At 68.1% G+C, this 13,260-nt stretch overlaps 4 protein-coding genes across 4 annotated transcripts; 1 reads left to right on the top strand and 3 right to left on the bottom strand.

The window, feature by feature from the left end:
- Positions 1 to 1,295: 1,295 nt before the first annotated feature.
- Positions 1,296 to 3,149, bottom strand: MNEG_7696 (Heterogeneous nuclear ribonucleoprotein H3; the record flags this gene model as incomplete). Its single annotated transcript, XM_014043834.1, has 5 exons — positions 1,296 to 1,473; positions 1,746 to 1,975; positions 2,292 to 2,447; positions 2,645 to 2,806; positions 2,988 to 3,149. The coding sequence occupies 5 exons, from the start codon at positions 3,147 to 3,149 to the stop codon at positions 1,296 to 1,298; spliced, it is 888 nt and encodes a 295-aa protein (XP_013899288.1).
- Positions 3,150 to 3,775: 626 nt separating this feature from the next.
- MNEG_7695 (40S ribosomal protein S3-1) lies at positions 3,776 to 4,330 on the bottom strand (the record flags this gene model as incomplete). The annotated part of the gene is made up of 2 exons (XM_014043833.1): positions 3,776 to 3,907; positions 4,154 to 4,330. 2 exons carry the CDS (start codon positions 4,328 to 4,330, stop codon positions 3,776 to 3,778), a joined length of 309 nt encoding a protein of 102 aa, XP_013899287.1.
- Positions 4,331 to 4,541: 211 nt separating this feature from the next.
- On the bottom strand, positions 4,542 to 8,722 carry MNEG_7694 (40S ribosomal protein S3-3; the record flags this gene model as incomplete). Its single annotated transcript, XM_014043832.1, has 10 exons — positions 4,542 to 4,689; positions 4,880 to 5,051; positions 5,352 to 5,499; positions 6,318 to 6,536; positions 6,704 to 6,767; positions 6,941 to 6,999; positions 7,309 to 7,431; positions 7,657 to 7,689; positions 7,896 to 8,009; positions 8,513 to 8,722. 10 exons carry the CDS (start codon positions 8,720 to 8,722, stop codon positions 4,542 to 4,544), a joined length of 1,290 nt encoding a protein of 429 aa, XP_013899286.1.
- A 1,921-nt stretch (positions 8,723 to 10,643) lies between these two features.
- On the top strand, positions 10,644 to 12,892 carry MNEG_7693 (F-box/WD-40 repeat-containing protein; the record flags this gene model as incomplete). The annotated part of the gene is made up of 6 exons (XM_014043831.1): positions 10,644 to 10,758; positions 10,987 to 11,085; positions 11,305 to 11,431; positions 11,681 to 11,772; positions 12,083 to 12,470; positions 12,724 to 12,892. The coding sequence occupies 6 exons, from the start codon at positions 10,644 to 10,646 to the stop codon at positions 12,890 to 12,892; spliced, it is 990 nt and encodes a 329-aa protein (XP_013899285.1).
- Between the last annotated feature and the right edge of the window lie 368 nt (positions 12,893 to 13,260).

Below are 13,260 nucleotides of genomic sequence, written 5' to 3'. Positions count from 1 at the left end.
GCTGCAGCCGCGGCGCGGCTGCTGCAGCGCGCGCGGTCGGCCGCCGCGGCCCGCCCCAGGTGGCGCGGCGCCGCCTTGGATGCCGCCACGCTCTCTGCTTCCGATGCACTCTGAAGCGAGATGCATGCGGGTGATTTGCTGAGGTAGGGCTGCGAGGTCTGTCCGTCCATCCATTCACCCGATCAGGAAAACCACCAGCGCAACAGCGACCGGCAGAAAAGGGGTCGAGGTCGATGCAGCCTTGCTCGTTACTCAGCCCGCGGACGGGCTGCTCGTGATGCATGCATGCAGGGGGACGCGCGCGCCGCGGCACGCACGCACGCGCCGCGCCGCGCCGCGCGGAACGAAAGCAAACGGCGGCGGCCGCGCGCCGCGAGGGCAGGAGGCTAGGGGCACGCCGGCGCATGCATTGAGCGTCGAGCGCGATTCTAAGGCCGGCGGGCCGAATCAGGTGCGAGAGCCGCGCCGCGCGGCCGGGCGCGGGCGAGGGGGCGGGAATGGGTGCAGCCGGGGGGTTCGGGTGGAGCATCTCTCGGCGGTTTCGAAAGTCGTGCGCTGGCGCCGCCCCAGCCCCCAAAACGATTGATAAGATTAGGCCGGGATCGACGCGGGCCGCCCGCCGCCGCCGTGCCGTGTCCCGCCCAGGGGCCAAAGAGCGGCGGCGGGGGGCGGAAGGGTCCACGGGGGCTTGCTGGGTGCGTGCGCGTGTGTGGGGGCGGCGCCTGCCTCGCGGAAGAGCGAGGGGCGGCGCATGAAAGTGTGAGCCGGCTGCATGTGGAAGCGGCGCGATTTCCGACCCCGCGCCTCGCCGCCACGCCACCGCAACCGATTGGGAGCGCGACAGTCATTGGGCCCGCCCCTGCTTAGGGGCGGCCAAACCGCATAATACTGGTATCCGAAAGCAGCAGCCCCAGCCGGCGGGGGCGGCCGCGTGAGGGCGCGCGCGCTTGCGGGCCGGCAGCCGACCGCCCGCGCTCGCCGGCCGGGCCGCGCAAACAGCGCGTGTCACAGTCATTTTGGGAAGAACCGATCGGCAGAGGGAGGAAGAAAAAACGCCCGGCCGCGGCGGCCGGCTTCCGACCGCCGCGCCGCGCCGCGCCGGGCCGCGGGCGCACCTGCGCCCGCAAACAACGCCCACACGCCCCACACGAACGCCAAACTTTCGACCCTCCCCTCCTCCAAACAGACTGGCCCGCCCATCGGCCGCGCCCCGGCCTCCCGGCCGCGGCGCCCGGCCCAACGGGCGCCCCCTCGGCGACCGCCATCGCGCGCCGGCGGGGGGCGGGGGGAGCCGCTCAGTAGCTTCTCGGCAGGTACCTCTGCAGCTCGTCCCTGCTGGACAGGAAAACCTCTATGTACCTGGTGCCCATCATCTGCTTGTCCTTGACCATGGCCGCCTGCGCCTCCTGGGCGGAGCCGAACTCGACAAGCGCCACGCCGGTGGGACGGCCGCCGTCGGTGATGATGTGGACACTGGGGGGTGGGGGGGAGGGTTTATTCAGATGAAGGTGCGTGTGTGTGAGTGTGACTGTGCGTGTGCACGTGTGTGGGGGGAGGAGGGGGAGTGGGAACAGAGCCGGGCTATGAGTCGGCCGATCGCAGCCGACTGCACGCCCACCCGCCCAAGCTGCGCGACGCTCGGCGCCGCGACGCCGCCCCGCCGCACCCAGCGACGCGACGCGGGCCGCCCCGCCGCTCCGGCTGCCCCAAACCCAGCTGCTCCGTAATCTAGGGGCGCCCCTCACCCGTCTTGCGTCGGCGGCGCGACCGCGACGTCCTCAAACCACCGGATGATGTCATCCTTGCCCGCGCTGAACGGCAGGCCCCGAAGCCGCACCACGTTGCTCGGCTCCTCCCGCGGCGCCGCCGCGCCCATGCCGCCGCCGCCCATGCCCCCGTGCATGCCGCCGCCGCCGCCATAGCCGCCGCCGTAGCCGCCGCCGTTGGGGTAGCCGCCGCCGTAGCCGCCATAGGCCTGCTAAGATTGCAGAGGGGGGCGGGCCAAAAACACCATCATCATGCATGGCGGCCACAGTCGGCCAACAGGCGTCCTTTCGGGCACCCTACCATGGGCCAAAGAGACCCGGGGCGCCGCTATCGCCGCTGCCGCCGCCGCGGTGTCCGCTCGCCACAGGCAGCGACCCCCGGCCGGCGGGCCTCCCACGGCCGAGCCGCATGCTGCATAGTAGCAACCGCCGGCAACCCGCGCTTTTGGGCAGGCTAGGTGACAACCGGCACGCATGCAAGCACGCATGCACCCACGCGTGCCGCCGCCCCGCCATGCTGCGCACCTGCATGCCGTATCCTTGCTGCATGGCCATGCCGCCATAGCCGCCGTGCTGCATGCCCATCCCGCCGTGCCCGCCCTGCGGCCCGCCGCGGCCGACGACGCCGCGGCCCATGCCTGTACCATCCAGCATCTCAGCTAGGACCGCTTTGTAGTAATCCTGGGGGCGGCGGCGGCCGGAGGGCAGCAATTGTTCAGTGGAGAGCGAAGCGGGCCCCAGCCCGCGACAGCCGATGCAGCAGCGACGTGGCGGACAACCGCTGCCGCCCGCTTGCGCGCGGCGCGATCGCGCCCAATGCGGCGCTGCGGTTCGGCCCCTGAGCCGGGCGGGCGCCTGTCGCGCGCGCGGCTTCTCACCAGCTTCTTGGCACGGAAGACCTCCACGTACCGCCGGCCCATGTATGACTTGTTTTTGTCGAGTGCAAGCTGGATGTGGGCCGCCGTGCCGAGCAATATGAACGCCTCGCCGGAGAATCGGCCGTCCCGCTTCACGAGGAGGATGTCGAGCGCCTCGATCTCCTGCGGGGTCGCACGGGCGCAGGGACTCTGGTCGCAGGGAGCAGTGATGCGCCGCAGGCGGGGCGGCCGACGGATCGCCGAGTGCGCCCTTGCTGGCCCCGTGTGCGTACATAGGGCTCAGCATGCACTCGATCAGCATGTTGGATCGTTCAGAGTACGAATGGGCGGAATAATAACGCACCAGGAACGCCCTGATCTCGTCTTCGTTCACATCGAACGGAAGACCGCGTAGCTTGACACAGGGAAACACCCGCTCAATCCCCTCTTGCTGCGGGCCGGCGACGGGGCCCGCCACCGGCCCGGCCTCGCCCCCAGAAAAACCAGCCTCGAGTCCTCCCTCCATCGCTGGGCAGCACCGGCGCCTTTTTCGGTTGCTTAAGTCTGAATTGGAGTCCGACTGGGTACAATGGCAGATCCTACAGTGATCTGTAGCACTTGTGCGCGGGCTGGGCGGCGTGTTGGGAGTGTTTTGCTGATACGGCTGCCTTGTAAAGACCAACGCATCGAGAAGATGACAATTGGGCGGTGCGGTCATGCTCGGAGAGAAGCTTTCTGGCAGGCACCGCGTGCCTGGCAGTGCAGGGTGCTAGAACAAGATTTGGTTTCCGGCAAATCCTCTACTCGGGCGTTGACGCTCGCACTCGCGTCTTTATGGCCGTATGCGAACGGTGAAACTGCTCCACCCCAATCTCATGTGTTGTTTTGCACACAACATGGCACCACCGACGTCCCGGACTTTGCCGTCGTCGCCCTCCCGCGCCGCCCGCACACCTTGGAGTGTTCCTCAAACTCATCCCACCCCTGCCGTCAAACCATATGCATTGATCCGTCGCATTACAAACAGCCGCGAAACCGCCGCCGGCCGCCTCCAACCCCGCCGTCCGGACCCGGCCGCGCCCGCGCAAACCGGCCAGGGGCGGCAGCTGCGGCCCCGGCGCCCGCCGTCGCAGCCGGCCGCCTCGAGAGCGCCTAGAGGTCCAAGTCCTTGGCCTTGTCGGCAAAGACCTCCTCCTCCTTGGGCTCGTGCACCTTGACCACGTCGGGCATGGGCATCTTCGGGCCCTGGCGGCCGGTCGGGTCCCAGTCCTTCATGATCCGCACCTGGGGGGTTTGAAATGGCAATTTCGTGCTTTGAAATGGTTGGATGAAATCATACAAATCGTACGCCCGCGGCGGGGGCTTCCAAAGGGGGGGACGGGGGCGTGATTTCGCCGCGGAACGCTTGGGAGCGCGCCAGGGAAGCCGGGCGAGCGCCGCCGCCGCCGCGGATAGCAGCACGCGCGGCGGCGCCCGGCCCCAACAACGCGCGCCGGCCCGCGCGCGCGGCGGGGCGAGACGGGCGCCCACCTTGATGCCGAGCACGCCCTGGCGCAGCAGCACGTGGCGCACGCTGCTGTCGAGGTAGACGCGCACGGGGTCGCCCGAGGACACCATGTAGCCGTCCTTGAACTTCATGCTCTTGGCGCGCGCGGCGCGCAGCTTCCCGCTGACGATGACCTCGCAGCCCTTGGCGCCGGACTCCATCACGAAGCGCAGCACGCCGTAGCAGGCCCTGCGGGGCGGGCGGCGGGGCGGCGCCGCGCATGGGGAGTTGAGGGAAAGCCCGCTGGGAGGCGCTCGCTACGCCTGGCGCTTGCCTATGCGCTGTGGAGCCCAGCACGTGCTGCTGCGCCTGGCTGCTGCCTGCTGCGTTGCCCTTCCTGTGGCCAATCCTGATGCCGCGCCGCCTCTGCCCTCATAGCAGCTGCTCCTGCAGCAGCTCCCGCGCCTGGCTGCCCGGCAGCTGCTGCCGCCAGCAGCGCCGCCTGCCGCCGTCGCTGGCCGCCCCGTGCCCCTCGCGGCCGCGGCCGGCACGCTGCCGCTCCTCCGCGCCGCCGCCGCGTCTGCACGAAGACACGCCAGCTGCCCGCTGCCTGCTGCGGGTACACACACCACATAGCGCCATCCTGCTGTGACAGCGCCGCCGCCGCCGCTGCCTTGCACCACGTCCGCGCTGCGCGCGCCGCGCCGAGCGTTGCGTCGGCGCCCCGCTGCGCAGCCTGGGCCCCGCCACGCGCCCCAAACCACACGCACCTGCGCACGGCGAGGCCGCCGAGCAGCTTGTACCTCAGCGACTCTGCCTGCGCCACGGCGCACAGGCCGCGGTTGGCGACCTTCTCGGCGTAGAGCTCTACGGTCTCTGGGGGGAAGTTAAAGCGCTTCTGCACCACAGAGGTCAGCTCGCGGATGCGGCGGCCCTTCTCGCCTGGGGAGGTGGGTTGAGGCAGCGGCGGCGGCGAGGGGCGGCGGGCGCGCGGCGCGGGCGGGTTCGGGTCGGGACGAGGCCTGGGGTGCTGCGGTGCTGGGGCGGGCCTCTGGCTGCCGCGTGGCGGGCGGGGCAGCCGCTTCGGGGCCCAGTTGGCCTGCCGGGGATTCGAAAGCAGCACGATCCGCCTGTTCGCCATGCCCCGGCCGCCGCCCAAGCCGTGCTTGGCCCCTGCGCCACGTCCCCCCTGCCGCGGCTCGCGGCAACGGTGGGTGCGTCGGCGGCCCCGGCGGCGCGCACCAAGGACGTTCTGAGTGCGCGTGGCGCGGATGATGATCTCTGTGCGCATGGGCGTCTGGCGGACCTCCACGCCGCTGTAGCCGTCCTCGGCCAGCTCACGCACGAGCAGCTCGTTGAGCTCGGCGTAGAAGACGCCATCCGCGACGAACTGCGGGGGTGCGCAGAGCGCGGCGGGCGCAGCGCCAGGGCGGCTGAGCGGCGAGCAGCGAGCAGCGGCACCAGCCTACGCGCGCGGCGCCGCTGCTGTCGGGCGTTCGTGCGTCGTGTGTAGAACCTTGACAAGTATCACTGAATGTCTGACACGTTACAAAGCCCTCCAGCTGCAAAGACACTGCTTACAGCAGCCGCACACGAGAACGCAGTGCGATCAAGGCCCTGGCCACGCTGGTCTGAACATCGACGCAATAATTCTACAACGCTCGTCATTGTCCTGCCGTGTGCCCCTCCTGCAGCGAACGCCGCGGGCACTCGCCTTCCTCTTCTTGCTGATTGCGCTCGACGCCATGTTTGCAAGCTGCCTGCTAGCTTTCAGCAGCGACAGACTACAGTGCTGGCTTGCGAAAAAGAGGCTGAAGTCGGGGACAGCGGCGCGACAAGTTGCGACGCTGCGCAAGTGGCATGGCAACAGGCGCCGCGTGCTTTGCTGCGACGTCACGCTGCGCATAATAATCAGGATTACAGGGCCGAATTCAAGTTTGGTTATGGTGTGCAGCTGCAGGTGCATATGTGTGATGCGCAGCCCGTGCGTGCGCATGTGGAAGAGCGCGGGTGTCGATCCGCAGGACATGAGCTCAAGAATGCAGTGACTGGGACACAGGTGTTTGCTCGGACACGCGTGGCGGGCATGTTCCACACGACTAGGATCAGGCGCAAAGGTGCCTCTCTTCTCGTGCTCGTTCCACCCCCAGCCCCGCCCACCCCTCAGCCCCGCTCCCCCGCCGCACCAGCGACCGCGGGGACCCCCACCGCGCCGCCCGCCCGGCCGTCCGAGGCCGCGCCGCCCCCGTTGATGAACCCGAGGATGGCGTCGGCGGTCTCGCGCGGCTTCTCCAGGTGGCCGCAGTGGCCGCAGCCCTCGAGCCACACGAGCCGCGCGTCAGGCAGCACATCCAAGAACTGATCTGCATACTTGGGCTCCAAGATCTGGTCCTGGCGCCCCCAGATCACCAGAACGGGCTGAGTGACCTGATTTCGAAGACAAAAGAGGGGCCGCAGTGGGGGACAGGCGCTCTGGATCGCACGGGACGCTCGCCCGCACGGGCTGGGGCCGGCGGGTAGGGACGGCAGCTGCGTGCAGATGCGAGGCCGGCCAGCGCCGCGCTGGGAGCGGCAGCGGCGGCGGCGGCACGCACCTGTCCGAGCCGCGTGCTGATCGCGTAGCCGCCGCCCCGCATGAATGCGATGTTCGCGTCCGACCTGGTAACGAAATCAGAGGGCGCGGGTCGAAGGCGTGGTTGCGTGAGCGCGAGTCCGCTAGCGGGTGTGGATACGGTTGCGTGCGTCTTCACATGTTGCTGCGCGCGCAAGCACGCAGCAAGCCGGCAGGCCGTGTCTAGGGCCCGGCCCGCCAGCGCTCTGAAGGAACCCACCATCCGTCCAGGTGCGTGTGCAGCCGCCCGACGCGCATGGCGTCCTCCGTGGCGAAGGCCTGCAGGGCGGGCGGCGGGCGGGCGAGCGTGCTCAAGCGCCGGTGCATTCTGCAAGCATGCTTGAGCGCATCCATTGCCACAGTCAGCTTGACTCGCATTCTCCCATCCCAGAACACCGCATCACATCTTGCGAGGTTTTCAACGGGACCTTCGAAATCCCTCCCAAGGCAGCGCAACGTGTGGTCGGGTGCCGCTTCGTCAGCGCGTCAGGCATCATAGGACCGCGCATGGGACGGCGGTGGACACCCCCCCCCCATGCCCCTCCTGTGGCGGGTACAGTAGCCAAGGCCCTGAGCGATTAGGCCCACCTGATCGTGGTACGCCATGCGGTTGGCCGCCATGCGCAGCTGCTCGGTCCTCAGCACCCACACGCCCGCGGCGGCCAGCGGGCGCGGCATCGTGGACATGGGGCCGATGCCGTCGATGAAACCCTGGAGTTGAAATAAACAGAAACAAACTTAGTATTCGAGGGTTTAGAGGAACAGAGTTGAGATGTGTGTGGGGACGGGGATGGGTGGTTTGGCCTAGTCCCAGTGTGTGCACAAAGCCATACCGGCAACATGTACAAGTGGCGGGCGGCTGCACGAACCGGCCGGGATCCTGTTTTTGCATGCAGTGTCTGTCAAGCCTCATGCAGAAGAGGTGACACCCCCCACCTGAGCATCGATGAGAACAATCTTCTCCACGGCCTGCGGTCGGAGCCGTTGCGACCGCACGCTGAGCGCCGCTGTCCCTGGCCACGCCGTCCAACGCGGCTTCGCGGCGGCTGGGCGCGATCGGCCCACAGGAGCAATAACACGACCTCGCCTGTGCAGAATCGCCTCGGGCGCTGCGATTCGCCGACCTAGTTTCTGTCCCGCGGCCTCTCCCATGCCATGGTGACCCCCCCCCCCACCTCTGGGTATTCGAGCGCAAACTCCAGGGCAATGGCTCCGCCCAGCGACGCGCCCACCAGCACCATCGGCCGGCCGATCTTCTCCTGCCAGAAGCTGAAGAGGTGCTCCCGCTTCTGTGCGGTTGTGGCGTCGAGAGGCGGGGGCGGCGTGTGGCGGGGTCAGAGCATCCGCAGGCAATACGGAGGGAAGGAGAGTGCACAGCACGAACGGACTGATGGGGCAGAGCGGGCGTTTGCGAACAGGCAAGGGCAGCGCTGAGGGCGCGGCAATCATAGCAGCCGCCACTGCGCGTCAGTGCCCTTCAGTGGCGGGGACAGATGAGGCGAAGGAGTAGGAGTGCTGGAGTAGGAGCGGGCAATGCGAGGCGCACGGGGTGGGCGTGGGGCGGGCGTGGGGCGTGCCTGCTTCGGCGTGATTGTGACGTCCGGCCGCTGCGAGAACACCCCGTGCTCTGTGAAGCCCCAGCCGACCTGCGTGTGCACGCCGTCCGGGAAACAGGCGACCGGTCAGCGAAACGGCCGCCGACGCCCCGCCGACTGGCGAGCACTCGGGCAGACGCGCGGTGCAAGCGCGCAGGCGGGCGCCACGCCGGTCGCTGGGCCGGGCCGGGGCTTACCAGGTCCACTGCCCAGGCCTCGACCTCTTGCTCCAGGAGGGGGTGCAGGCGCCGCATCTCCAGGCTGCTGCTATCAAAGCCATGCAGGAGTACGACCGGCGGCGCGTCGCTGTTTGCATAGGTGCCGCTGGGGGCGACGAACGCCGTCTGCAGCGCGCCGAACGGCAGCGACGGGACCGGGATGGGGGCGCGCTGCATGCGCTCGGCCATTCGCTGTGCGGCGGGCTCTGTTATTTCTGACAGCTGCGGCGGCATGAAGCTGCTGCTGCTGCTCCCGCCACCGCCGTTGCTGCTGCTGGCAGCGGCGGGCTGCGTGGCAGGGTGGCAGCGTGGTGTATGCATGAATGAAATGGAAGGGAGCACTAGCAGATGTGCAGGGCTAAAGGCGTCCACAGGGGGTCCTGTACGGCGGCGTGGTTGCTGCATGCCCTATGCTGAATGCATGGCTGTTGGTGCACTGCAGCGCCTGCCCAGAGAGCGCTTGAACTCGCAACTGCCCACAACGCGGCCCGCTGCGCCTTGAATGATTTCAAAATATACCTGGCATGCCATGCGAGGCGCATTCATGGCCCCATTTGCCCCAGGACGCTTGCGGGCCAACCCCTGAGAACCAATCTGCGGGCGCAAGAGCTGCATCGTGCTCAGAAATAATTCAAATTTGTTCAAAAACAAGTTCATTTGGTGACGGGTGCGCATCCTGTGTGTCACCTTGAGCCATCTTGGCGGGTCACCCTGATCTTGACTGCTGTGCATGCAGAGAGTCATGCGGCGTCTGCAAGTGGATCTGACGCCCTCCAACATGTCGAAGTTCAGATAACAGCTGAAAGCAGCGGGATCAACGTCGAAGTGATGCATGATGCACCAGCAGGTCACGCGTGCAGGCGCACATCCAACACACAACACGCAAATGCATGCGATGCCACTCTCAGACCGCCGCCCTCGACTGAAATGCACAACGATGCGCGCACAGCGCATGCCCATCAGCGATTGGTGAGAGGGTGCCGGCGGCGCTGTTCTGTAGAGCTGCATGCTGGGGCAACTGACCCTTCCAAACGCAGCCCCTGCGTTGGGGACAGTGGCTGGCAGCTGCGTGTGCCCGTTTGAAGCTGCGCCGGCCTGCCAGGCGTTGCGCCTCCGCGCCGCCAGAGGCGTGGTTGATCACACCAGACTTGTCCTGCCCGCGCTGCAGCCGCGCTGCTGGCTCGCACCGGCGGGGAACGCTTCGCAAGCGGTGTGCCACTCTGGGAAGCTGCAGCCGCGGCGCCGCAGGGGTGTGGCGCGAGGGGGGCCGGGCTGTCGCGCCCGGCCAGCGCGCCTGGGCAGTGGGCGCCCGGCTCGGGCTGCACAGCGTGCACGTGTGCTGCGGACTGGCTGGGTCGGCTGTTTTAGGTGGCAAGCAGGTCACCAGCGGGGTGACGCGTGCTGGGGTCACCGGCTGACGTGGGTGAGCACTTGGATTGGTGCTGGCGTGCATTGTCACCCCGTGCATCTGGAGAAGGTGGAGGCCGGCGTGTGTATGTGTGCGCGTCGGGCGCCCCCCTGTTCTGGCCCTTGCGATGGATGTCACAACAGGGTGGGATAAGGGCCGAGGGAAGGCGCACGCCCCTGGTTTGTTGGGTGGTGGGCAGTAGGTTTTTGCAAGGGCGCAGGTGTTTTCAGGTGTCCAGCAAGATTTGCCAAGACAGACTCCGTGAAAGCAAAGCGATGGGAGCATGGTTTGTGGTTGCGCATGCTCAGTCGCGTGCGGCACAGCGGTACATCAGGCTGTCGGTGTCTGACGCAGCTTGAGCGAGGGCTGGGTGCGTCGTCGTCTGCGGGATGTGGTGATCCGGTCAAACCTGTCGCCCAGACACCTGGTCTGCGCAGGTTTTGAGCCGAACCCAGCTAATTCGTAACACCAGTACCCAGGATGTATCAATGGTGAGTACGGAAGCGGGGTGGTGTGAGATCACCACCCGGACTCGTCAGCAACGTCCCAAGGACATTGCGAGGGGCACCGCAGCGATTTTACATGTTCAAGAGTTGCGTCACTGTGACTTTTAGTTCAACACAAAGCACGCATACCTCACCAACGCCCAAGCGGTGTGGCGAGGTACCCATAGCCCCTCGCACAGAGCGGACCTGGAGCTGTATGCCGCAAGCCCACGATGACGGTGGCGAGCCGGATGAGCCACCGGGAGACCTGGCTCGGCGCACACGGCAGGAGGATGCACCCTCGGCTACCAACATCAGCGAAGTGGACGATGGTGCGCCCGACGCACCCCAATCGCCCGCGCGCAGTCGCAGTCCCAGCGCACCCTGTGCCGTCTAGTCAATCGGCGGGCTCTCTTTATGAATGGTCTGTCCTCTTGCAGCAGTCCTGTGCCGTCACAGCTTTGTACAGGCGTGCGCCCTGTCCGACCTCGCCCGCAGCACATTTCGCCGCGCCCCAACCGCTTGCATGCCTCCTTGTTACTGCGCTCCCCGTCCTGCAGTGCTGCCGCGCATCCTGTCGCTGCTCCCGGTGGCGACTGGGGACTTGTGCCGCGCCACAAGCACCTGCAAGCACTTCTACTCGCTCAACACAGCCCGGGGTGCGTCCCCTGCAACGAGCAGCAGCAGCAGCGGGAGCACCAACCGCAGCAGCAGGGGCGGCAGCGACTGCCGGCGCATTCAGAGCACGCTGCTTCGCTCGCGGCGGCGGTTTGTGCGGCTGGCCAAGGTGATGGCCTGTGGCTCCCTTGCCATGCACCCTATACACCTTGCTGAACCCCCCGCCTTGCCCCCTTGCGAACACATCATCCCCCCACCAGACCTTAGTGAGGTCTGGCGCGCCGCGTTCCTGAGCCGCTGGCGCCTGCGCGCGCGCGACGAGGGCCCCGCGCAGCGGCCGTCGTGGCAGGCGCTTTACAGCCAGAAGATGCGGCGCGCGCGCTCCTGGTGCGCGCGCGCGCGCTCGGCGCCCGCCGAGGCCGGCCCGCGAGCTCGCCGGCGCGCTTGTCCCGGGCGCTTTGCCCCGCCGCCACCTGACTTTGGCCGCACGACGGGTCGGCGGGGGCCACCTGGGTCGCTCGATCGCAGACGCGGCTGTGGCAGAGGCCGTGCCGCAGCTGCAGCGGTTCGCCGTCCCCGCCACACTGCTTGCGGCCTCGCCACGCCGGCCCCCACCTCGCACTCGACCCCGATCAGGGCGGGCAAGTACACGTCTGATTCGCTGTACGGCCACCAAGGGGGCGTGAAGGCGCTGCAGCTGCTGCCGCAGCACAACCTGCTGGCGACAGGTGGGGGCGCGCATCAGGGCCGCGGGCCTCTGTCCCCGCAGCCTGCTGTGCTGTCGAGGGTCCGGGCTCGCGGCTTGGCCGCCCGCCCCAGCGCCTGCTGGGCAGCGCGCGTGGTCTTCATTGCACGCATAAATGTGTGGCGTGCCTGCACATATAACCCCGTCCTGATCCTGGGCTCGTGCAACCACGCACTCCCCCCCTCCCTCTATCTCGCTACCACACACACACACACACACACACACACGTGCACGCACGCACACACAAGCTTTGAGAAACACGTGCACTCCGCCCTCCCTACCGCCCCCGAAAGGCTCCCTCGACCGCACAGTGCGCCTCTGGGACCTCCGGGAGGGCGTCCCCGCCTCCGCCTCGCGCCCCCACGGCGGCACCGTCCGCGCCGTTGCGCTGGACGACGGAGCTCTGGCCTCTGGCGGCAGCGACCACGTGGTCCGCCTCTGGGAGAGCTCCCTGGCGGCGCCCGCCCCCTCGTCTTCTGCCGGCAGGGACAACCGCATGGATCTGGATCTGGATCTGGAGGGCGGGCCGTACGAGGACGGGTCGCGGCTGTTTGATCTGGCGTCCAAGGAGCGGAAGCTGGCGGGTCACATAGGGCCGATCACGAGCCTCAGTCTCACGCGGGCGGCGCTGTACAGCGGCAGCTGGGACACCAGCGTGCGCGTGTGGCAGCGCTCGGAAGAGTGAGCGTCCCCCCTCAACCTCGGGCGTGCGTCCCTGCCTCTTTCGGAGAGGGAGCGAGACTCGATAGCAGGAGCGGTCCCAATGCTGTTTCGCCGATTCGCTTCGGCATAGGCTTCGGCACGGACGGCCAAGGAATTGTTTGAAATCGCGCCTTTGCCGCCGGCGACGCGCCGGCATGGCCGCCACATGAGCGACCCGCGCTCATCGCCGCGGCCGCGCATCAACACCCCCACCTCGCCCCTTGACCTGCAGCTGGGCGTGCGTCGGCGTGCTGCGCTACAGCGACTGGGTCCTCGACGTCGCGGCGCGCAGCGGGCTGCTGCTGGTGGCGGCGGCGCGCGAGGTGCACGTGCACGACCTGGCGACGCACACCCTGCTGCACAAGGTGATCTCGCTGATCTGGGAGATCTGGGAGACCTGAGTGATCTGGGGTTCTGCATCATGTCATGTCAGATACTCTTTCCGTCGGCGGGGCGTCTGCTTCAATGGGACAGGTGTGAGAGGCGGCAGGGGGGAACGGCGGCGTGCTCGCACGCGCCTGCTGGTTGGGCCCCGGGCAGCGCCGCCGCCTGCGGAGTGGAGGCGGCATGCAGGCTGCCAGCCTGGGCCAGGGCGCGCCCGCGAAACCCGGGCACACGGCGCCTGTTGCCCACCGACCCATGGTGCACGCCTCCTGGTCTCCCCTCCCCCCCTCCCGCGGCCAGCGCCATCATCCTCACCCCACCTACCCACATGCCAACCACCGCGACCCACGCCCAACCACCACCCCGGCAACCCCAACCCCTCACC

The sequence above is a fragment of the Monoraphidium neglectum genome, assembly GCF_000611645.1.
Source record: "Monoraphidium neglectum strain SAG 48.87 unplaced genomic scaffold scaffold01387, whole genome shotgun sequence".
Taxonomy (NCBI): domain Eukaryota; kingdom Viridiplantae; phylum Chlorophyta; class Chlorophyceae; order Sphaeropleales; family Selenastraceae; genus Monoraphidium; species Monoraphidium neglectum.
The sequence above is the reverse complement of the archived record's forward strand: the minus strand, read 5'-3'. Positions and strand labels throughout refer to the sequence as shown.